This window comes from Anthonomus grandis, chromosome 9 (genome assembly GCF_022605725.1).
Source record: "Anthonomus grandis grandis chromosome 9, icAntGran1.3, whole genome shotgun sequence".
Classification (NCBI taxonomy): Eukaryota; Metazoa; Arthropoda; class Insecta; order Coleoptera; family Curculionidae; genus Anthonomus; species Anthonomus grandis.
The window spans coordinates 19,573,370-19,599,628 of record NC_065554.1 but is presented as its reverse complement, the minus strand read 5'-3'; the positions used below and the strand labels follow the sequence as shown (position 1 = coordinate 19,599,628).

Genomic DNA, 26,259 nt, shown 5'->3' with positions numbered 1-26,259 from the left:
AAATTATAATCACCCGACGGAAAACAAATGAGATTTCTATCAACCTGTGAAACAGGCAGACTTTCGTCATGGATTTAGAACAAATCTCCACCTTCAAAGCGTCAAAACACTTAATGACATCCGTGGACTTCCACAAAGTGCTACATACAATACAACTAAATGCATTGTGGAATGCACTTCAGGAACGTAGAGTCAACTACCGATATACCAAACTCATTCACAATATCTTCAAAAATGCAATATTGACAGTAAAATTACACTAAAATACCAATCTCATAACTATTGAACGAGGTGTTTATTACAGTCAAAGAGGTATAAAAATAGATGACAAGAACCCAAGCAATTTACGTTTTGCAGATGACATAGTGCTATTCTCGGCCAATCTAGAAGAGATGTGACTGATGTTGCAGGACCTGCAAGAGGTGTGTAGAAAAGTCGGTGTTAGTCAAAAACAAAAAATGCATGATAAACCTTGTTCCCAGCTGTGGCTTGAAAATCTCCGGAGCTGAAATTTAAATGGTAAATAGATATGTGCAACTTCGCCATGAGGTCAGCACCTCAAGGGATAACTAGACATGGAAACTAAAGAAAAGGCTTACTCTCTCATGGCAGCTTTTGGTAGACTTAAAGACGTTTAAAAAGGTGCTTGTGCTACGAGTATATTAGTTGCTAAAAGTGAGTGCACTAATTGACAATAATTGGAAAAGCTAAATGCAATCCTGGAGGTTGTAACTAATATAATAGGTGTAAATGCAAAAGAGTAATGAAGAAATTCAATTTCCAAAACTTGTGAAATGCCACAGTATATGGAACTACTCTTCTAACGTTGTACAACACATGTTCTACTAATCTTTTAGTAGTATCGTCTTTTGTCTTTAGTAGTGCAAACACTTTAAAAAATTTCCATTGTTCTTTATTATAAAGGAGAACAGGAAATTTGCCCGTACTTTGTTCTTCAATACGCTTCTTTTTTATAAGAAATGTATCAACACTAATGTTTTTTTCAACAAATTATAATGTAAAAAAGGCACAACTTTTACAGAATTGTTTCTCACACTGTAAATCTGTTAAGATTATAGTTTAGAACAGCAGCTCCTAAAATGTTATAGGCAACAAATAAAAAACAAGTGGAATCTCTTCTTAAAGGCTCAATACAAATGGTAAGTAAAACCAAACCAACATTTTTGTCTTTACTCTCAAAAACAGGCAAATTTGTATGAACTTTCATTTATAACTTGTAAACCTCTAGTTTTTTTATTGCCACCTACATGTATCGAATCTCCCATGTAGTGCCTCTAGTCACGAAGATTGATTACAAACTGGTTAATACAAATTTCTGGTAGTATTTGGTACTATTTGTCACCCAGTTTCATCTTAAATTTATACTAAAAAGGCCTATTATAAGTACCCAGAAGCATCGCCTAATAAGAAATGCCCTAATGTGGTCAGATGCCCAAATTATGAAAATAGAAAGTTTATGTTTTTGTCTGGATAAGGGATTGGTTAGAGTCAAGCTAATCCGTATTATGCTCCGCTTGTTCTTTTGCAAAAGAAATGAATTAATGAAAAATTCGAGGCCTTTTAACAAAAATCTTTGTTGAATTTTTGCTAAAAAAATAAGTGCACAAGTTGGGGATCATCAGCAAAGCTCAACTCAATGCAGTTCTGAAGGTTGTGACTAATAAGACAGGTATAAATATTAAAGGCTAATGGAGAAATAAGTGAATTATCGGACCGTGTGGGGATATGGAACCTCTCTGTGAACTGAACTATGAACTGATTGTATGAGAATGGTTTAATGGCTAAAATTTTATAGCCAAAAAGTGAAGAAATTGAAATCTCTTCTTAAATTGTCAATAGCAATTTCGCTCAAAAATACAGCCTATCAAAAACCATAAAAAAATTAAAACTTTTGTTTGCTTTCTTTTTAGTAGTAAATTGTTTGCAATGGCCAACATTTTTGTAGTTAATATCGAAAACGGGTACATTTTTGTGATTCCACTTACAACTTGTGAACCTCCATTTATTTTAAATACCAACATAGATCTCTCTCCCTATCGATTCTCCCCTGGTCCACTTGAGTCATTTTGGAAATAACTGCTGTAAGGTGCCTGCTACTACTCAAATTCTGATAAATGAGGAGAATCTTCTCGAGGTGCCTCTGGTTATGAACAGGACAATTTTATTACAAATTTGCCAACAGTACAAAGTTCTATTAATATTTTGTACAATTTGTCACTCATTTTCTCATTGAATTTCTGCTAAAAAGGCCCTATGCATTCAAATGCACGCATTGTGAAAATATAAAGTTTACTTGTTTGTCTTGGTTCTGCTCCAAGCATTACAAAGAGACTTAAATAAGAGATTCGTATTTTCATTAGAGGCAAGCTAATTCGTATTATTCTCCATTTGTTCTTTCTCAAAAGGAATGAATTAATGACATTTCTTGAGATACACTCAATTTTTTTTCCTTTATACAAGGTTTACAAACAAATAATGGTTTTAAAGCTTACCCGCAGCCCGCCCCCCTCTCGCCCGCTGTAAAAAGGCTTTTTACAACGTTCCCCAGCCCATTTCGACAAATGAAAAATTCGTTTTACAATATTACAAGCCTCTTTGTGTCTGACCCGATGAATATTTTAAAACGGCAACTCCGACATTTTCTTCTTGTCTTGGATTGTTTCTCCTCCCTCTCGTCGTCTCTCGCATCGCACAGAAAGAATATGGAATTCATATGTTTTATAGATCCGGTTTATACGGGCCAAATGTAGTTTCCCCAGAGCGTAAGCAAATTTTACCTTTAAATTTTAAACGGGGACAAATCCCTCGCCCTCCATCCACTTTTATTTGCTTTTATATAAATTTTTTCCCGGATACAGAGTGAAAACGGGCGCGATTTCTTAAGAAAAATTTTATGATATAAATATATCTTGTTTGTACTGTTTTATTGATCTTTCAAAATATTCTTCTATTTATATTTTTCAGTTTTTGAGTTTATATATACTAAATATCTTTTTATGACAATTTTATTGTTTCTAAGTTTATCGCCATTTTCATAAGATTCGATTCGAACTTAATCATATGAATACAAAAAAAAACAACTTGTTGGTCTGCTTTAGATCAGTTAGATAATTAAGTACCCGATAGCACTCTGGAAAAGCCTATTTGATAAAAAAATAGTTGACGAACATTTTTCAGCCACAACTTTATAAGCCACAGTGACACTACCTGAATATCTAACATATAAAACCTCTAGACAAAAAAAATTAACTAAACTTTTTATATTAAAAATTGAGTAACTGATACACTTAGTTATTAGAAACATGTATAAGTTTTTGAAAAAACGTAGATCTAGACATATATTACCATATTTAATAAGAACTTTTATTATGGCTTATGAGGGAGTATATTAATGTAATTTTAAAATTTTACCAACATATCATAGTTTTATAATAATAAATTGATAAAAAATAATCATCTGCATTTTTCTTAGCACGACAAATTTGGTGTACTATCTGTCTTCTCTTTTAGTCTATATACAGATTTTCTCAAAGCCTTTGATAGAGTTGACCACATGCTAGAAATACTCAATTTCCCAAATGAATTGAACTCCTGATTCAAGTTCAAGGTATATTTTGCGCAGATAATACCAATTTAAGCCTAGGTAACCGTCAATCATCACCTTATCCATTTAATCCCTGATCTGTTAATATTTCGCCAGATTTAACGATCTAAAAAGTCATGAAGCATTTAAAAGATCCTCAATTATTGCACTCAAAGGCTATGACCTCAAACCATTGCAGATGTCCTGGAAAATATAGTGGTTTCGTGAAATTTACTAAAGGGTTTTTCACATTTGTTGACACAGCTTAACGAAGTAAAAAGCTTGAATGTCTGATTGGATTTAGGACTTATTTTCTCCTGTACATTTAACTTTTAAGGCTGGTAAGAGATGGAATGTAAAAGTGAAATAGGTTTATTCGATCGTTATTTTCAACAAAAAATGCCTTTAAAAAAGTTTGTTAAATTTGCAAATTGGAATACTAAATGATATAGTAAAGAAAATTGGTCTACCATCAAGTTAAGTTAGGCATAAAAGTAAAAATTTTAATTCTTTGTTTTAGCCTAGGGTAAGGACATCACTTTTCTGTGTAAGTGATTTTAATTCATTTTATCTTTTTTGTAATTATTGGTAAAATAACAAACGCTTTATCTTGTATCGTGACCAAATGGGGAATAAATGAATTAAATTTTAAATGTAGAAAACTACAACTTTCTAAATTAAGAATAAAAAGATTTAAAAAATATGTACTTTATTATAGACCTTTTAATAAAAATTAACTGTAAAAAAGTTTATTAAATTTATATGTTGAAATTGAATTTAAAATCCTTTTAATTTAATCCTTTAAAATTTAAAGGCGATATTTTATTAAAGTAGTTTTAAAAATATAATCAATCAAATATAACAAAGAATTTTTCGAATAAAGTTTACATTACACACTGATATTATTTTGAGATTTTCTATCTGTTATTTATGTTTTCAAAAAAAAGGTATTTACGTTTATGTTTGTTTCTCTTGAAACTGGACCACCCTGTATACTTTATATGGACCCTTATTATTAATTTATTTTAACTCTTATATTTAATTAATTTCTCTTAATAAAGTACTAAAAAAGGGGACGTCAATATCCATTTAAATTATGCATTAAGTAATGTAAAAAAATAAGTATTTATTGACTTTTAACTAGCTTGCAGTAAGTCCTTATGAATTGTATAAGAAAAAAACAAAACATTTTCTACAAAAGATTCTTTAACAAGTAACATTTAACTAACAATTTTATTAGACTTAAAGACAAATTATTTAATTTTATTGATTTGTATATCCCAAAACTTTCAGTTTTTTATTATTATATTTATATTCTTTAATAAGTATTAAAATTATTTTATCGCTATACTATATAATTCCACCATAACCAAATTTTTTTCCAATGTTTTTTATAATCGCAATTAAAAAATGCCTAAAAAATTTCCATATTTTCACTTTCTATTATTCATAATGAACACTATATTGAAAGAAAATTTAAGAATGTATTATTAATTTGGTCATAAAATGAGCAAAAATTGGATATTCGCCGTAAATCAAGCTTAAAAGTTAACAAAATTTAAAAAAAATATTTAATTTTTTAGGTTTATTACAAGAATTAAAACGCGTCTAAATAATTTTTCCAATTTCCTTAAGTGCTTTGGATTCTCTGATAAAATAATAAGTGTATCCCATATAGATTTGAATTATGCATTACATAGTGTCCAAATTATAAATTTCTGTTTTAGCCTGGAGATAAATTAGCTTGCGAGTAATTTTTGTAGTAATCACAACAGCTCTATTTAAGTATTTTTTATGAGATTTTTCAAAGTATTTAAAAAGTCGCCTTTAATTTGGCTTTCTAACAATTTGTATACCATGGCTTTAATACGAAACATATTTATTTGCAATACGACATATACAAGAATCCTACATTTAATGAAAAATAAAAAAAAAATTAAAAGCTTAACAAGGATAGTTTACAGTTGCATGTTTTGGTTTACCTAATAAGTTATCGGAAGAAATTGATATCAAAAATATTTAAGTTGTACATTTAATAATGTGGAAAATTTTAATTTGAGGACTTTATTAATTTTTGATATAAATTAGTTTATTATAGTAGATTAAAAATATAATACTACAGACATATATTTTAAAAAAAAATTGTTAATAATAAAACAATTTTATTTTAGCAAAGTGAAATAATTATCCTTTTTTTATTCTAATATTAGATATGAAATTGCTTATCAAAATATTTGGAACGCACTATATTAAAAAAAAGGATTAAAGATTTAGTTATAAAAAAACTAAAAATGTAAAAATGTGAGTTAAAAATCATATAAAAATACTTTTAAAACAATGCTTCTAAAACGGCTAGATACTTCAGATTTTCTAATGAAATAATATAAAAAATAAATACGTATTATATCGATTTTAAAATTAAAAAGTTTATGATCGACCCTAAATTAATTTATTTCCTAATAAAATTATGAGATCAAGTATGCATCCTACTTATACTAAAACTACGCATCCCATTTAAATTGTGCATGAATTTTCTATATATTTTAATTTAAATTATTAGTTTGCTTGTACATTAGTCTAAGGTAGTAGGGATTTTAAGAACAAAAATAAATTTCTAAATTTATTTAATTGAACAAAAAATATAATTTTAATATCAATATATTTAAAACTATTTTATTTAAATAAATATTTTTTAAAATTTTAATTATTTAGTTTACTAATAAAAAAATTTAAACAGGTCATGAGATATGATTTTGAATTCTCTTTTAATCAAATACTTTTGTGTAATATAATTAATAAGTATATTATTGACCGTAAAAATCGATTAATTAATTAATAAAATAATAGAAGGTCTGTATGTACTAATTTAAGTTAGGCAATAAACTTTAACCTATTCATATTTTCAATAAAAACTATGGTAAAGTAAAGTTCAAAAAGCACATTATTATTGAATAAGTCGTAAAACAAAGAAAATAATTTTTGCATTTATAACACAAATTGGAACATCGGATAATTTTAAAAATATGAAGGTTTATATACAGTATTATAGTATGAAGTTTAATACATAGTATTTTTCAGACTTAAGCACATAAACTAGTAATTTTGCCTTATTAAAGAAACACAAAATATGACCTTTTCGACAATAGCATCAATGTGTCATTTATGCTATTGTCGAAATAAAATACACCCTGTATACTGTCATACTGTATCATTTTTAACAAGAATCCATATATATATAATCAATCCTAATTGAATATCATTCACATCACTCAAAAATGACATCATCCAAGTAAATCTAAATGATGGATCATCTAATTTTTGTCGTCTGCGTGATATTGTCAATTAGCGCACAGTTTTAAATTAATTATTTAATAATTACCCCACATGCCTCGAATGCCACACAAATAATCTTATTTTCAACCGCTAATCTACCCTTAATTAAAACAGTTGTTGGCCAAATAAACTCTTCGAATTTAATTTTGAACGATGGATGTCCTTAATTGGGCCTTTAACGTCTTTCGGTTCGGTTATATACATAAAATATTATACAAGAATATACTACGGCCTGCATAACTAAAATTCTAACTCTTTTTGTAGCTCAATTAAACCCAATTAAAATGTTTAATGTAATTACTAGTGCTGCCACTTAAGCGACACGTTATTTTTAATTAATTTCACGTGACGTCAGCAGCTAGTTTAATTCGTGTAAATAGTGGTTACGATTGCGGTAATTTTTTACGATGTTCTCAAACATTTAACACCTAATAGACAGAGAAAAATTTGAGAATGATTTCAGGAGTTTTCTTTGCAAACCCTTTAATACAATTTAAGTAATAATGAAATTAATTTATATTATTGCTCCAGTTGATCCATTAGACTCCATTAAAAGGTTTTGTTGTTTTATTTGGGGCCATATCCATGTAATTTTTAAACTTTTTCTTTAAATTTATTTATGCTATTTGTTATGTAAGTTTATTGACTGATTAAACCAAATATTTTATTCTGTTTTCGTCAATAGCCTACGAGGAATATTTTCACGTATAGAAATGTCAAAGGCCAATAAAACAATGCGAAATAACACAATAAAATGATATCTGGATCTAATTGCATAAAATGATGGTCTAATACCCGGCGCTAGAATGGCGCTAATAAAGGAGTAGATTTCTAGCATTGCAATGCGATAATGAGACTAAACAACAGGTAGGTGTGGAAAAGGTTAAAGCGGGGTTTAATGGTTTTAAGTATAAGGCGCTACAAGGAAGAACAATAACGTGTGTGTCCATCTAGTTCCATAGATTAATTATTTGTAATTTGTCTATTTTCTGACTCATATCTATTATTTTATGGTTTTTAAAAGAGTCTCAATTGTCCTTCGTACTCATTTTGATTTTAAGCACTTGATAACATTTGAGAAATTAGGAAATGAAACAAAATACTTAAAGATTATTGTAGATATGTTTGGTAATTTCCAATATTTAGAAAAAATATGTCCGTATATTAATATAAATCGCTTAGAGGTCCTAGAAATTTAATTTGAATTCATTGAATTGATTGACTTTATGAATTATTGATTTAGGAATTAAGGTAATTAAATTCGATGCTTTTTTATTAGTAAATTTTACAAATCTTTGAAAATTAAAAAAAAAGACAAAAATAAGTTTCTTCATAATATGCAACTACATTTAAACTTAAATATAAAAATGGAGAGTACTGGCTAGGCGTATTTTAATAACCACGTATAGAAAATAATACGAAATATAAAAGCTATAAAAATATGCATAATAACCGTAGTCATAGCCATATTTTTCTAATTTTATCTTTATTTTAATTGTCCTAACATTATTTGGAAAGAGACCATACAGAGCTTCTTAATTTTTGTAGACATACTGTTGTATATACAAGTAGAAATATATGGCAAATAATCTTTAAGATTCGGGTTTATGCTAATGATTTAGAATAAATCTTAATAACAAATGTTTATATCATGCATATTCCCTCTTTAAATAGTTTCAAAAGATATGATAGTATACAAATATTTAATAATTAAACTGCCTTTATGCCATATTTAAATAATATATATCTTTGACTTATTGGCTGACATGATCTCTCTTGACAAATTTCTGGTAAGCAAATTAATATAAATGAGCAATCCTATCATATACGTAAATAAAAATTATTAAAATTAGAAAAATTATTAATATTGAAAAATTAAGAAGTTTAAAAAACCATTTAGGAACTTATAAGAAGGACTGGAACGATATAATTTCTAATGTTATTTTACTTTTTACTTATTGTTAATCTTTGTTATTTTTATCCAAGAAATTATCATATGTTCTCATAAAAATATTAAATATTTAGATGTCCTAAACACCCTAGAAATGTATTTTTAACTTAATTTATTTAACTCATCATTTAAACATTGATATAAAAATTATAAAACAAATCCTGAACCTCGACGTTAAGAAATTTTGCAATATGTCAGGCCAAATCTCTTAGATAAAATATGCAAGCAAAAAATTAACTTAAAAATAAAATTTAAAGCCAAAGATTGTGATAAACAACTTAAAAACTTCACTATGCAATGCCTTAAAATCTACAATGCATTGCCTGGTGAAGTAAGGAAATTGTACAGTATAAGGAAAAAAATGCAATTCTCTATCCAATGTCTATTTAATCCAATAAATCAATTTTGAACATTCTAATTCCATTCCACAAATTAAGAAGGCTTGACTATATCTACCGATATTACTAAATTTTATATTTTGTGAGTTTATCTGTCTGTTTAGTAATAAGTTTGTTTATTTATATCCAAACTAAAAAACTAAACCAAAATTATAACAAATAGAATTTCTACTCATCCTTTTTTTGGAAATTTTGTATAATATTTTTTTAAACATTTTAATTTTAAATGCAAAAAAACTGCCTAAGCCTATTTAGTTTACTAAGTTATTTGTGAGTTACTTAACAAGTAAATTTTTCTAGAATTTTTCCAAATACAATATAAAGACTCTAAATAAATTCTAAAGATTCTCTCAAGAAATAAAAAAATATATATTTTTAAAAATTTTTTTTTTTGGAACACAAAGATCCCTAAGAACATTTTTGTTAAATTTTAGTTTGTAATAAGATGCAGGCCTTAATAAGGCAACACAACTTAAAAAACCCTTAAATAAAGATTTTTTTTTAGGAAAAATGTGCTTTCACAAAGAAATTAATTATAAATAAAAATAAAATTATGGATGTCAAAATTGTTTTTAAATCTTTAAAATCACATAAGGATTTTTTTAATGTACATTTTTTTAAGGTTCTGAATATTTAATTTTGACCATGTCAATTTAAAAATCCAGCTCAAATTTCTACCTTTGGATTTATATCTAAAAAAAAATTGCAAATAATTAAATTAATTCAAAGCAAATGAAGCATTAATATAAATAAGCACTAAAAACCCTCACATTTTGCTCTCTAAATAGCTAAACTGTTTGCGTTAAATAATATTTCTGGTTAATTTGTTTGAAGTTTTATCAGTTTAATACAAATAATTCTGGATTTCTATGTTAGAAACTGTGTATATTTAGAGCCATGTTAGGTAAAAGTAACACAAACAAAGAATTACTTTAAACCTTATCCTCCAAATCAAATATCCAAAAGTTTTGAATAATATTATATAATATTATAAGAAAGTGTGTATCCTACTCATTTAAGTTATGCCCTAAATATTCATTTTTTTTTAAGTTATTATTTTGATTGAAATAAATCTAATTTAAATAATACTTCATAAGAGTACAAACCTAAAATATTTGATTCTTTGATCCCCTATTGAAAATGCTACAGATGGTTTCATTATAAGATAATATACAAAGTGAGATAGTTTCGAGAGCAATAGTTTCCACAATATGATTTTTCTTTTCATCTTCTCAGTCCGTGTTTATATGCTCCTGTATTCTAACTCTACGAGTCTAAGTCCAATTTCTTCCTACAACATTTTAGATATTGCCTCGTCAACGTCTTTGGGGTCTACCGATGCTCCGTCTCTCTTGGTAATCAAATGAATATCCTATGTCACTATCTTTGTTCATTGTTCCTTGCCATATGACCAGCCCTTCTTCGTTTCAGTTGTAGATTCATCACTTAATCTTCTACGAACTTTTTCGTTTCGAACTTTATTTAAATACGAATCCTAGATTGCCAAAACTGCCCAGGAGAGGTCTGTTCTTCATGTAAGTTCATAAGAATGATTTTCTTTACCAAGTTTAATTTTGCTGGTCAAGTAAATATATTCTGAGACAACTTCTAGGGGTTACGTAGTTAACAATTACTCAAGTCATCCTCCAAAGGGTAAAGTTTTGTCAAGATTGGAATCTTGACTGTTTTTAAAACATCATTTATTTTCACATTTTTCGAGAATTGCCCAAGTTTCAACAGAGTCAAAAGCCTTTTGGTAGTCGCCAAATGCTAACTAGAGGGCTAGATTATACTCTGTGGCTTTTTCAATAAGAGTTGGAAATGTCTGTTGTTCGACTGATTGTCATGAGTCCACCTTGTTATCGACCGGTTGAATATTATTTTTGTAAGCAGTTTACATAAGTAATAATAAGCTAATAGGTCGATAATTATCTATGTTGTTTCTGTCTCCTTTTTATTATAACAGGATGACTGCAGTTTGCTACTTAGTTGGGATTTTCGTTAAACATTCATCAAGCAATAATTTACATGCCTAATCCTTACATGCTTCATGCACAATATGATAAAATAAAAATTGCGCACCATATCTATTTAAGTTATGTCTTAATATTGGATAAATTTGACATAATGTAAACCATTTTAAATTAGTTTTACTCAATTTTTTTTATTTAAGTAAAAGTTTACTAAAATAGTGTTTTTACTATGTAACTGCTTTTTAGGAAATTTTCTTTAAAATGTTGAAAAACAATAATTTATTAATTAAAATATATTTCGTAATAATACAACTCCTAGAAAAATTTGATTTTTGAAAAATTGAAAGAGTGTGGATGATTGTTATTGAAGTAGAAGCATCAAAATTGTTGTAGCATAACATATTTATCCCATCTGAAAGTTGTTAAATATTGACTGTCCTTTAAACAAATATTTACTTGTCATAAGGTTAAATTTGCCAAAATTCTATACTATTTACAATACAATTTTTCCAAAAAACCTGCCTAACTTTGTAACCATTATTTTTTTAACTGTAATTTTTATTCCCGCATAAAATAAAAGGTCCATTATAGGTTATAATTTAAAACCCAAACGATGCACATATTGCCTAAAACCAATCAAACTCGCAAAATTGAAACTTGCCAAGCGATTATTTTTAATGAAAAAAAATGTCCGATTAATGAATTCTCCCCGAAAAAAAAAAAAAATTAAAATAGAAAACCCGGAAATTGAAGGGAATTTTTTTCCAATTTGCTCGATAATTGCTCGACTTTAAAAATTCGGAAAATTTACATAGCTTTGCCTGCGTATGATGTAATGAAATAGCAAACAGATTTAATTTTTCAGTATACACCAATATGGCAATTCGGAAAAAAAAACGCGGAATGGTGGAACATTAAAGCGGTGGTCGTAGAATAACGGATTTAAAGTTAATTTAAAAATTCGAATGGGGGCCCTGAGGCCGCGGTATGCAATACCATGTTGATTTAATTATTTTTTAGGGTTGCGGTAGTCACTCGAGGTCGATTTTTAAATTTTATTTCCTTTTAAATATATGTATTTATATTTTTTTAATTTTTTTGAGTCCATTTATTAATAATTTTTTTTTGAAATATTTACAATTATTAATACAACCTTTACCTAATGATCCTTATATACAGAAGAGGTTATGCTTACAAGTTGTCTGCTTTTCATAAGCATTTTTTTATGATTTAGGATGGCCAATAAAAGCAATTTCTTCTTGTCAAATTAGATTGTTTCCACCTTACTGAGGAATGTAAAGAGAGTGATTGTGGTGTATGTATTTTTCTGGTGAGTATCGAGATGCCTTTTAAGCTGCTCTGTTAAATCATAGGAAGTTGCATAAGCTGGGGGAGGAAGTAAGTACTGCTATAAAAGAGCTACAGAAGCTTAGTGAGACTCTATCAATTTAGAGCAGATCTTATCAGAATCTTATGAGTGCTCCATCCGTGCTGATAATATCATGGTGGAAGGAGCGATTGAAACACCTGCAAATGATGTTCAGGGAAAAATAATTTATGATAAGAATATTGCTCAAAAGATTTTCGAAAAGGTTAGCTGTCAACGTCAGGTAAGTGCTATACTAAAAATTACTCGTGTGGGAAAAAAAGATTTAAATAATAAACCTAGGCCCCTTAAACTTTTACACAACAATTCTAAGATTGTTCAGACAGTCATTCGTTTAAAGCAAAGATTCTAGTTTCTCTAAAATTGAGTATGACTCAACCAAAATGCAACAGGTTCCATATAGAGCTGCTTGAATAGATCTTAGGCAATGGAAGGATAATTAAATACATGAAAGATTTTCCTACCATAATGAAGAAAAAATTTTCTTCATAAATGATCTTAATGAATGCTTTAATTGCTGCAATTACCTACTTTTTGCAGATGATCTGAAATTATTCTGGATAAACTATTTGACTGGTGTTTGAAAAATGGTATGTAACTGAATGTCTCTAAATGTAAAGCTATGAGCTTGATCCAGACTAAAAGTTGTATAGAATTCATAAATAAGATTAACCAATACAGTCCTACTGGATAAAAACTTCCAGCTTAATGTTCATTTGGATTATGCCGTTGCTAGGGCCTTTAAGATGCTTGGATTTATTAAAGGAAGCACTCACCAATTTATGAATATAAAGTCTTTAAAAATCCTCATATGTGCCATTGTACGTAGGGATCTTACTAGTATCTGGTCCGCATACTATGGAATTCATATTAACAGCCTCAAATTGGTCGAGCATATGTTCACAAAACTTGTTGCATTTAAGTTTAATATTTTAACTAATTACGAAGATTTCCAAATACTGAATATGGCCTCTATTACAGCAAGCCATCAAACAAGAGTGTCAGCTCCTGAATTACTTGAAAAAATTATGTTGCATGTTCCATCAATACTTACAAGGGACAATATTAGTTTTCACTATCCAATTCACCTTAGTAATTATGGCTGCTAGACTAAGTAATCAACATTCTGAAATTGACTTCTTTGGTTCGTGACGTACTATCCAGATGCAGGTACATGACAGCTTCCATTGATATTATCATTGTTTTGTTAAGTTTGTTCGATAATAATTTAATATTTAAGTCGTATTTAGTACAAAAGTCATTAAATTGAACAGACATACAATTCCTGACAAAAGTCAAGAATTTGCATATGAATGTATTTAATTTTTCGATACTTAACTATTAAATTTATGTATTTTGTAATTAGTGCGGATAAAGAACAAAAATATTTTGAGATAAATCGAAAACATATTCATTTAATAAAAATATTCTTTCTGATAATTTAAATTTTGCAGCAATTTCGGTTCAAGATATTTTTGATAAGATTTGTAGCTTGCCCAATAGATATACTTTAAGTCCTGATGGTATACCAAATGTCATTGTTCAAAGAGTGTATTTCCACAACTTATTCACTTATTGTTTAATATGATATTGAAAACTTCTGTATTTCCCGATAGATATAAGAATAGATATGCCTGTTTTTAAGAATAGAGAAAAAAGTGAGGTCGGAACCTACAGAAGTATCTACACTCAGCTATTGCCCAACTTTTTAATAGCTTGGTAAGGGATCAATGGCTTTGCCGATATTTAGTCAATATGCATTACCATGGATTTTTTTCTGGTCGATCGATAGTCACAAATTTGTTATTATATAAAATAGGCTTTTAAATATTTTAAAAATGAGTTGAACCAATTTATACAGATTTTTCAAATGTATTCGATTAAGTTGACCATGGGTTTTTTTGAGTAAGTTTTTTTGATTTGATTAAGATAATAAGCTTAGTCTGAATGTGTCTAAGTGCTCTTTTATTAGCTTTTATAAGGGGATGAGAAAACTACTTCCTATAATATTGATAGGGAACAGTTGATATATGTTACTGCTCTTTTTAGTCCTTGAAACGCTTCTTCATAGTCTGCTGACCAACTAAATAACACTTTATCCTCCGTAAGGTTCAGGTTGGTCTTTCGGAACTGAACAAATACCTATTAAATATTCTTTAAATGATCTTTACATGTTTTTCTTAGTACAGGGTCCTGCAACAGTGCGTCGGTCTTCCATAAAGCCTAAAAAAATTAGGTTAAACATTTCTAACCTCTTAAAAAATATTGGGACCTGATAGGGCATATCTGGAAAATATTTTGAAGTATACAGGGTGCTTCAAAAGAGTAGGGCGATATAAGCAGCATTTTTTTTACATGGAATGCTATTCTTTTTATTTTATTTTTAAGACCGCCTTAGGCTACCTAGTATATGTGCTAAATATGGCTGCTTTGTCATGCGCAGTTTGACTGCAATAATTTTTTTTATGAAAAAATCTAAAAATCATTACATCATTTAATTTCATCTTGATACTAAAAATGTTAATACAATGTCAATATTGGACTTAATTGGGATTCTAGAAGAATGGAGAATTTGACATAAATTGTTTTTTTCTGTCATATACAGGGTGTTCGTAGTTAGCAATCATATTTTACGAATTTCAAAGCTCCATTTCTCGCTTTTTTTAAATGGAACATCCTGTATATTTTTTATCCATTTAATGAATATTTAATACATGAACATTTTTTATTATAATTACATTTTTTAATTATATTCACGATAATAATTAAACAAGCATATTACAAATATTTATCATTTTATTATTATTATTACAAGTGTTCAATATATCCTCGGTTTTGTTTAAAACATAAATTAATACGTTCCAGCAAACTTCTTTCTACTTCATGTAGCATTTGTGGAGTTACTTGAGCAAACGCATCCCGAATTCTCTGCTCCATATCTACTGCCGTTGTAGGTGGATTTCTAGTCAGGTGATCTAGCTGGCCAATTAATAGGTCCATTCCTTCCAATCCATTTTTCTTCAAAGGTTACATTTAAATATTTAATGACATTTCGAGAAAAATGTGGAGGAGCTGCGTCCTGTTGAAACCACATTCGGTTTCTAGTAATTAATGGAACATTTTTAAGTAATCTAGGCAGTTCATTTTGTAAAAATTGAAGGTACATTTCTCCATTGGATTAATTGGATTGCATTAAATGGATAAAAAATATACAGGGTGTTCCATTAAAAAAAAACGAGAAATGGAGCTTTAAAATTCGTAAAGTATGATTGCTAACTACGAACTTCTTCTTTCATATACAGGGTATATGACAGAAGAAAGCAATTTATGTCAAAGTAATTCTCCATTCTTCCAGAATCCCAATTATCTCAAGTATTAACATTGAATTAACATTTCTAGTATCAAGATGAAATTAAATGATGTAATGATTTTTAGATTTTTTTTTATAAAAAAAATTATTGCAGTCAAACTGCGCATGATAAAGTAGCCATATTTAGCGCGTATACTAGGTAGCCTAAGGCGGTCTTAAAAATAAAATAAAAAGAATGGCATTCCATTTTAAAAAAATGCTGCTTATATCGCCCTACTTTTTTGAAGCACCCTGTATACTTTAAAATATTTTCCAGATATGCGCTATTAGGTCCCAAAATTTTTTTTTAGATGTTGGAAAATTTTAACCTAATTTTTTTAGGCTTTATGGAAGACCGACGCACTGTTGCAGAACCCTGTATAATGACGTATAAGATTTCCAAGTAATTCCACGTAATACAGTTTCCATAAGCCTTTTAAAGCTGGCTGGAGTATTAAAATGTCGAAGCGGCATGATTTTAAGTCCTGTTCCAGTCAAGAATGCAGTCCTTTCTTCCAGACATGCATTTAGATGATAACATATCTACCTGTCGGTATCCACTCTTCAGATCTAGCATTGAAAACCACTGTGAAACTGATAGCGTATCCAGGATATCGTCAATTCTTGGTAGATGATAACTGTCCTTCTTGGTAATGTCCAGCCGCCGATAGTTCACACAAAATTTGGTAGATCTATCCATTTTCTTTACTAGTATACCTGGATAGGTCCAAGGACTGTGAGATCGTTCTATACCTGCTTATATTCTCATTTCTTAAAGATTTCAAGAGATTTCACCTTGTTGATCATCGGAATCTCGAATGCTGCACCAAATGAGTACTTTTCAGGATATTATCGAGGAGTAGGTCTGCTTGAATGCTATTAGGAATCGATCTGCTTGAATGACGAATTTCATTACCATTTTTTATGACTGCGACTACTTTAGAGCATACGTCAATATTCCAGCATACGCCAGAGGTTTGGTAGGTCATTTTTCAAAGGAATTAATCTTTCAACAAACCTCTGAACAAACTAACAGTTAAGCCATCAAAAATGCTTGGCTTTTTTCTTAGACATGGTAAAAACTTTTCGTTGAATACTATAAGATATGTCTATTACTCGCTGGTTCATTCTAAACGTTCTTAGTTTGGTCATCATATCAGGCAATACAGAACTTGTCAGCGGAAAAAGTTTAGCATACATTTTTAAGAGTTTTCCCATTTAGATTGGATTTATTTATTGCCGATCATTATTATGCATTAATTGAGAGTAGTTTGAATCTGGTTACTTAGAAGGAACGTAGGAACGTAGAAGAAATATGTCGGGTATGATATTTGTAGATAAGCTAATAATGATTAAAAAATTGAGAAGTTAGTAGGGGAAGTCTTTTCTCCACAAATAAAACGCTAATCCTCTAATTTCAGGAGTTATGCATTTCGGCAAGCGTTCTTGCCATCATCAGACTTGGTTGTTTAGAATTTGTGTATGTGTTAAGTAACCCAAGTCTGATGATGGCAAGAACACTTGCCGAAATGCATAACTCCTGAAATTAGAGGATTAGCGTTTTATTTGTGGAGAAAAGACTTCCCCTACTAACTTCTCAATTTTATATTGACTTCACTTCAGAATGGACTTCTTCCTTAATATAATAATGATTATATGTATTGTAGCAGTTTGTTGGAGTGTATTAACTTAGATTTACCAACTACAAGAATAATTAGAAGGTGTGCTTTTCAATCTTTTCATATTCCGCTTCACCATACTAATTATAAGTTAGATTATTAGATATTAAAGATCGTTACCGTAAATTCATAAATAATGTTTATAAAAATTAAATTTATAATAATGTTTGGCCTATCGGTAAATTTATTTAAGAAGCCATTGCTAAATTCTATTACCTAATTTCATTGTTTGAACCTCTTAAGTTTATGTTTTGGTTTATACATAATATAATGTATAATGTATTTTTGGATTACTACTTATTGTACTTAGGTTGTATATATAGTTGTATATTAGCTTGTAAATGTACTGCAATTATATTGTTAAATTATGTAATGGGGTATCCCATCAATAATAAATAAAGGAATAAATAAACTGTCATATGTATCATAACTGTAGCTTTTGACATCTGATATTTGCAGGATAAAACGAAGTTTCTTTAAACCAAAAAAATAAATTTATATATAAGATTAAAAAAATAAGATATTTAGATATATATTGTTATATTAAAGTTTTACTTTTCTTGATAAGAAAAAGTAAGAATTTTCTTTAAATGTTCAAAAAAATTTAAATGTTCTTAAAAGACTTTATAAATTTTAGTTTTGCCATTTGAAACATAAAGCAGAGAAAATATATAAATAAAAAAATGAGGTTTTAGACTATAAGTTTAGGTCAATGCTTTAAAAGATGTCAACGATGACATGAATATCAAAATAATTTTTATATTTAACTGTCTATAATATCAATTTGGATATTTGACATTTAAAGGATAAGCAAGTAAATAAAATATAACCTTTTTATATTATATCATCATATTTACTACCCATTTAACTAAACTATACTTATTTTTATGTTATTTTAAATACGATTAGGCATAAATGAATTAATTGGGCTTGATGTATTTAAAAGTGTAATTCCAATTGATTTAAATAAAATTTATTGGCCTCGCCGTTTTACTGGCGTTCGCTTTTAATTCTATTTTTTCTGTTTCGATAAGTTCAGTGGCGGTCCCAAAAATTTCTGTAAAAATCTAAACATAAATATCAATGAAAAAAAATTATTAAAATTGTAATATTATGAGAGAGCTAAAACTTAATTTAAGAAGCCCATATAGCCCATATAATAATATCATATTGGTGGTGTATAGCATATAGCAACACGCCGCTGTTTGGTATCATTCATTCTAATTAAAATATTATTATGTCCTGTCATTGGAGTCCGCAAATACAATTTGCGACTCGGGTCAAGTGTCAATTTGCACTGTTTTAACGACGTTGTTCAATTATTGTTGTTATTAGGGACGAAATATGTCATAACTAATTTTAAATTGATTTTATTTTTAAATCAGATTCAAGTTAATCCCCGTTAAAAGAAGAACGAGGAGAGAGAGAAAATTTACACGAGTAGCTAATTTCTTTCTACCTAAAGATGCATTAATATGCAACGAAAAATCAGAGGCAAACCCTTCAGTTGTCATGATTTACCGATTCAGTATTTTCACTGGCCGCTAAGAGGGAAAATGTATTTTTTGCATAATAAATATTGCACACAACAGTATAGTCAATCACATCGAAAAATGTGTGGAAGTTTACAGAATAATTTATAAAACAAAAAATAAATATAAATTCAGTGCCATCTAGTTCTTGCAATTTTTACCTTTTCATTATGTAACTGAGCTTTGACATAGCAAGTTTATCTATTTAACGCCGCATGTAAGACCTGAGTTGGTCAGACCCGTATATTCTTTTTTAATAAAAAAATACATATGAACTTACCCGTCTCCAAATGGAAATATATGCGAAAAACTTGCGTGCGCAACTTGTTTCGGTGGTTCCGAAACTGTCGGCGAAGCTGGATTACTGTGCGGTGATGAGGTGGGGCTAGAAGGGGCTGCTTCGGTTACACTTCGGCTCGGCTCGGGACTCTCCCGATCCAGGGAGCTGCGACTCGAACATTCCCGAGCAATGTCGTCGTCGGCCGCGATCTCCGGTGAACTTGTCGTTTGACCATCTTCAATCTAATTTAGAGAGTTTTTTAATATATTCATGTTAAAACATAAGGGAAATATTCCTAAGTAGTAAAAGAGTGAGGATATTTTAATGGCTCTTTAAATTAGTTTTTGCTAGTTCTAACGAAGTTTGTCTATAGGAGAAGCTCAGGGTTATATTTCTTTTTGGTCGCGAATCTTGATGATTCAAATCAAAATTTCCTTGTATTGTATTAGGATCAGAAAAATGTTATTTTTAATATTAATTAATGCTTTTTTCCCAATTTTCTTATCACTTAGCTAAATAATATGTTAAATTTGAAATTATTACCTTTTCTTCTTTCGTTTCTCCATCTCTTTTAACCACGTCGATGCCATCTCTCTTGCGTTGTTCTTCCTTCAGGCGCTCTGCTTTACGCCATTTTGCCCTACGATTTTGGAACCAAACCTGCAATTTTAAATTAATTAAAAAAAAGCAGGAAAAAGTAGGAATAAATAATAAATATTATATTTCGAGCCTCCACTGGACTCAATAAACTCTATATTATTAAACCTCTTGTGCCTCGCAAATAAGGATTCCAAATTTCAGCATAATCTGATAAAGGATATTTAAAATATTAATAAAACTGGTAGCCCTGTAACGTAAATATAAAGCAAAAATGGTTATAAAGGGTGTTTCAATAAGAAGGTAAAAATTGAATTGCGCGCCATGCTTTACAATTTTATAATGTCACATGATTATGACATGTAAGATCAAAAGTTGACAGATGGAAGTTGGTAAACACAAAACCACGAATATAATAAATATACCTGGACTGCCAATTCAATGAAAATTAAATGACCACTGCTAAGGGGCCGCCATTTTGCGTGATTGTGTCCTTTCGATGTTGGTCACTCTGACAAATTTTAGTTGTGCCAATTGTAGGGAAACAAAACAATTAAAGTTTTTGAGAGGTTATGTTTACAAAAATACAAAATAGAAAGTTACATATAGGTAAGAATTTAAGATAGTTACGTTAGATCTGTGATTTTTCTTGTACTTCTTTAAGAATTTCGTTAAAATTTATGAAAGTAATAACGGTTAATAAAATGTTTTATTGAAGTGGGGATCTGGAACGCAGTGTATCCTGCGATGGCACCCGTTCGAAACAGATTTATTTATAAGTTGGATCCACTTGCATTCCGAGTCACAATCACTAAATTTTGTATTAAAATTAATCTGGGATTTTCACAAAACAAAAAGGAGAATTCAACAGGACACGCCGGGCAGGAGGCCCAAATAAAATTCAGTGACGTACCATAAATATTTTATAAGTAATTGCTTAATGGATACGTAGAATTTGTAAGGTATTAAATTATTAATGTAGTCATTTATATGAGTCACAATTTTGTGAGATTTTAAAAGAAAGAGAGTATAATTAAAGAAATAGTGATAAGAACAAAATAAGAATGGATCAGAAAGAACAAACACCAAAAACAAGCGGAATAAATAATGGTTTCATAATTTAATGCATGTTCGTACATGATGCATAGGAATATTGTACAAGAAGTTTACACCCCGAGTATTATGGTCAATGCTCACCCAAAATCTGTTGAATATTTGACAATTTGATAACTTCATTTTATAATATAAATTTATTTACAAATTAATATGGCAGGTAAAGTAAGAAGCATATTTGACCTAAAAATGCATTTGCAGTTATTTTTTAAGTTTGGATTTGGTTTTTTGTCTCTAATTCCTATTATTATCCTGACAGCCATTGTTTGATCTTAAAATTGTGTTTAGATTTGAAGGCCATACTAGGCTGTCCTTAAAGTATCAACATTTGAATATTGAGGTAAACGTTTTAATGCATAGAACACGGAAAAAGCTTCTTTTGTAAAAAAAGCGAGAATATGTAGTTTTGCACTGTAATGGCCATTAGGCCTATTTTTATTTATATTTGTCTTACACAAAATATTACCTAAAATGAGACAAAGTTTCAATCAACTTGGAATAGATGCATGCACTTTAAAATATTTGTTTTATTATTCTAAAAATAATATTATTCTAAAAATAATCTTAAATCTTATAAATTTAAACTTAAACTTGAATCTTATAAATCCTAATACCATGAAAATGATGATCTTCGTTTACATTTTTGCTTGCATTTACTTAACAAATTTAGTTAAAAACACTTTTATGTTCTTTCTATTTTTACTATTACGAGTTTTACTTTCTTTCCATGTACAGTGTTTCCACATTAATAGGTACAACCATCTATAAAAATAAAATTATAAATGATTTTATGACGGTTTGTAATTAGCAAGGGTTTATATAGTAAAAATATATTATTCTGTCATAAACAACACAGACAGACAATTCATAATAATTCAGTTTTTAAAAACAGTAAACCAAATACCTTTAAATAAAGATGGTGATACATTATTCACGTTTTAAATAAGGAGAAAAATACATCGCCTGTTGCAGACCATATAACCAAGCGTCGTTTACAAATCGCCAAAAACTAGTCAATCCGCTATACTCACACGTCAAACGTCAGCGTCGTCAATTTCATTACCATTATTTAATATATTTTTTGTTGTGACCAACATCAAAAGGACACAACCACTATGAAAATGGCGGCCACTAGGAGGTGGTCATTTTTGGGTATCGTGACCATATGCATTAGCCAGGTATATTTATTAAGTTCGTGCATGGAGCATTACAAGATAGAACAACGCGTCCTGATTGTCAAAAATTATTTTCAAGCGTTTAATTGCCACTAGTCGAAAAGTGCGTTCAATGTTCGATGGAGATAATATTTCTAATTCATCTACTGTGAAAAGAATAGTCAAAAAATTTGGAAGTACTGGTGTGGTTAGTGATGGGAAACACACCATACGAGCTGCTAAAGGTCGTTCAGAATGAAACATCATGGCAGTTTGCAAGAGTGTGACAGAAAAGCCAGAGATATCATTTCATCATCGGGCACAATAATTGGATATTTCGACAGGCACTCTTCAGCGAGTTCTCATTAACGATTTACAGCTGCATGCCTACAAAATCCAACTGACTTAACAACTTCTGCTAGCAGACCATTAACAGCAAAGAGAATTCACCAATTGGCGTCTTGAGCAACCTGCTAATTTTGCAAGCAAAATAATTTTTAATGATTAGGCCCATTTTCACCTCGATGGCTTCGTTAATAAGCAAAACTGTCTCATTTGGGGTTTAGAGAATCCACGAATGTCTCAGAAGAAGGCAATGCAGTAACGGTAAATGACGAACGTTATCGTGCAATGATAATACAGTTTCTTGTGCCTCATCTTGAAGCTATGAATCTTGACCGCCCATAAAACATTGACATTTGCTCCTGGTCGTAGCATTTCCCGATTTAGTTACCAGAATTGGCCCATCGATGGCTGGATATGCTGGATGGATACATGAATATTAAAACCGATATAGAATAGGTACAGTCTAATATTTTAAGAACTTTTTTTCGAATATTGGTAAATAATTAATTTTATGAAAATAAATGTTTAAGCATATATTGAATTGTTTCCACATTGGTTTTAATTAATAACTACTTTTTCTAAAGAAACTTTTTTCCTGTTATTTAGTTTTCTTTTACTGCCAAATTAAAGTACAACTTTAAAATTTAAAATAGTTTCTTGTAACTGCGGCAAATATTGCGTATATTGTGCGATGATAAATAGTTTGTGATTGTTTGGAATTGTTAAGTAGGATAATCTTCAAGGGCAATCGTATTGAGCAAGGAGTATTTATAAAATAATTATGAGGAAAATACTCTAATTCTAATGCGGAGTTTGAAATTATTTCAGGTAATGTAATCTGAGATTCTTTGTACAAATAAGGCCCCAATGCCAACGAAAATATTACAATGCCATTGGTAATAACATTTTTAATGTTTACATTACGTTTTTAATTACTGTTGTTATTGTCAAAAATTATTTAAACGAAAACAGTGTAAAAAAGAAAAAATAGTTAAAGATGTAATTGTCAATCACGTCATTGATGTAGCCCTATCCGAGTCCAATGACAAATTAAACTCCTCAAATTAAACTTGATAGTATTAAACTACGGATTTTTGTTTTAAGGTTATCAAAACCAATTTCTTTCTAGGAAGATGAGATTTAATTTTTTGGCTAAATCTTTCAATAGGCGCAATAACCAACGATAAAAAATATTTCTTGTAATGTATTATATTAAATAAGTGCAAAATCAAAATTTGTGTTTCAAAGTAAAATAATTGTGTCATTGTCATTATATAAAGTAATTTAATATATTTCTTTAATATAATTAATTTCAGACACTTTCTACTTAACAATCTCTGTGAAGCGAATGATTATTTAAAGAAATTTATAATATTTTTTATATGAATAATTTTCTCATCAATATTTCATATCTACGAGTATATATTCAATCAATCAATCAATCAATCAATCAATCAATATATGCTTTATTGTCATAAAAGTAAATTTGTTGAAAAAGCTGTAAAAAAGAAAAACATATACACAAACATGTAAAAAGGTTATTTAGCATGCTATGGTTCATCATCCTAAAGGCATTCTGTTTTTATAAATATGGTTTACCTATACCGGTAAAACTAACAACATCCCCATTCCTTAGAAATACTCCTCCAAGACTCTGAACCAAAACATACAAAGTAATGTAATGTCAGGAGTATCAATATGTATAACACAAACAGATATTATTCACTCCCGAAATACACAATTTTATTAAATGTAAAACTGTAAAAAAAAATGAGTCACAGAAATAAATTAGGCGAAATGATATGGTGTAAAGAATATACCTAAAGTCCGACAAAAATTCAGTTATTTCATAATAGCCCTTTGCAACTAAGAGTTTTTTTAATACGTTTTCTAAAAAGTTTCCAGCTACCTATACCTTTCAAATCTGCAGGAAGATGATCAAAGAGTTTTTTTATCATCAAATATAAAAGTTCTTTTGATCAGTGAACTTGTAGGCATAGGCAAGACCACATCATTAGCTCGTCGACTGCTATATTCATGCCTATTAGTTGTGTTCACATTTCTAAATTTCTTATGAATGAGGCAAACAGATTCCAATATAAATAAGGCAGGAAGGTTTAGGATTTTATGAGTGATAAATAGCTGTTTGCAAGACTCTCTCATACTCACATTAAACAGACGTCGGATCGCTCTCTTTTGCAAAACAAAAACACTATTAAATAAGTAATGTGTGCATGCAGCCCAGAAACACAAACCATACCTTAAATGGGACTTAATTAAAGAAATATAAACATTTCTCACCATGTCAAAATTAACCTATCCTGCGACCACTTTAAGAGCATAACAATTTGCTGATCTTTTTCTACACAATTGCGTGATATGGCCCTCAAATTTTAGTTTATTATCAATAAATAAACCTAAAAATTTATTTTTGTCTAAGTTGTTTAGAATGTGATTCTCCAAAAACACATTATTTAAATTGCATTTAAAATTCATAACACTAGTTTTTGAAATATTTAAATACAGTTTGTTGGAATCACACCATTTCTTGATTTCAATAATATCTCTGTTAATTGTGGTATTTAGATTCATCGCACTCGTGTCATGCCATAAAATTGTTGAATCATCCGCAAACTGAATGAATTTACCTGAGATCCTAAGATTGGCCATGTCATTAATATAAATGAGGACTAAAAGTGGCCCAAGAACTGAACCCTGAGGAACACCATGAGTCACAAGCTGCTCCCTTGAAAGGGCACCATCCACAGAAATACTCTGCATTCTAGTATGCAAATAAGACCCAAACCAATGAAGAGCTAGACCTCTGAATCCATACCGCTCAAGCTTCCACAGCAGTATTTCGTGACTAACACAGTCAAATGCTTTGGTCAAGTTACAAAACACTGCTGCAGCAATATCACCACTGTTCAAGCTTAAAAATAAGGACTCAAAGAATGAAAAGATTGCATCTTATGTTCCCTTGGCACTTTAAAACCCAAATTGCTCTGATCTTATAATTTGCTCTTCAGCTAAATATGACATAAGTCGCTTTTTAACCAATTTCTCGATGATTTTTGAGAGGGTGGAAAGCAATGCTATTTATCTGTAAGAAGAGGGTGATTCTGAAGCTCCCCCTTAAACAAAGGCATGATTCTGGCTACTTTAAGACAATTGGGAAATTGGCCATTATTGAAGGAATGATTAATTGCAGATACAAGTACCTCCAGTGCCGAATCAGATAAATTGAAAAATAACCGTACATTAAGTTCATCATACCCAGACGTATTTTTCTTCTTTATCTCCTGTAGAGTAGACGTAAGCTTAACTAGATCAATTAGCCAAAAGAAGAAAAAATCTGGTTCAGCCCTATACTCAAAAAACTGTTCATAGTTGGAAAACCCTGAATTTGACTTGCTATGTTATTACCTATGGTATAGTAGAAGTTATTCAGCCTATCAGGTTCAATACCTTTACAATATTGCCCCGTTTACTTCTTAGTTCATTTACTATCTCCCAAGCCTCCCCCTGAACATTATTTGAATTACCTAAGCGACTTTTAAAGTA

At 29.6% G+C, this 26,259-nt stretch overlaps 1 protein-coding gene across 1 annotated transcript in view; it reads right to left on the bottom strand.

The window, feature by feature from the left end:
• Nucleotides 1-26,259, bottom strand: part of LOC126740280 (dorsal root ganglia homeobox protein-like) — a 115,048-nt gene that overhangs the window by 30,639 nt on the left and 58,150 nt on the right. The window contains exons 5-6 of the mRNA XM_050446237.1: nt 20,030-20,146; nt 19,487-19,728 (exon numbers count right to left, since the gene is read on the bottom strand). Of these exons, the coding sequence (XP_050302194.1) occupies nt 19,487-19,728; nt 20,030-20,146 (359 nt within the window). The remainder of the gene's footprint in view (nt 1-19,486; nt 19,729-20,029; nt 20,147-26,259) is intronic.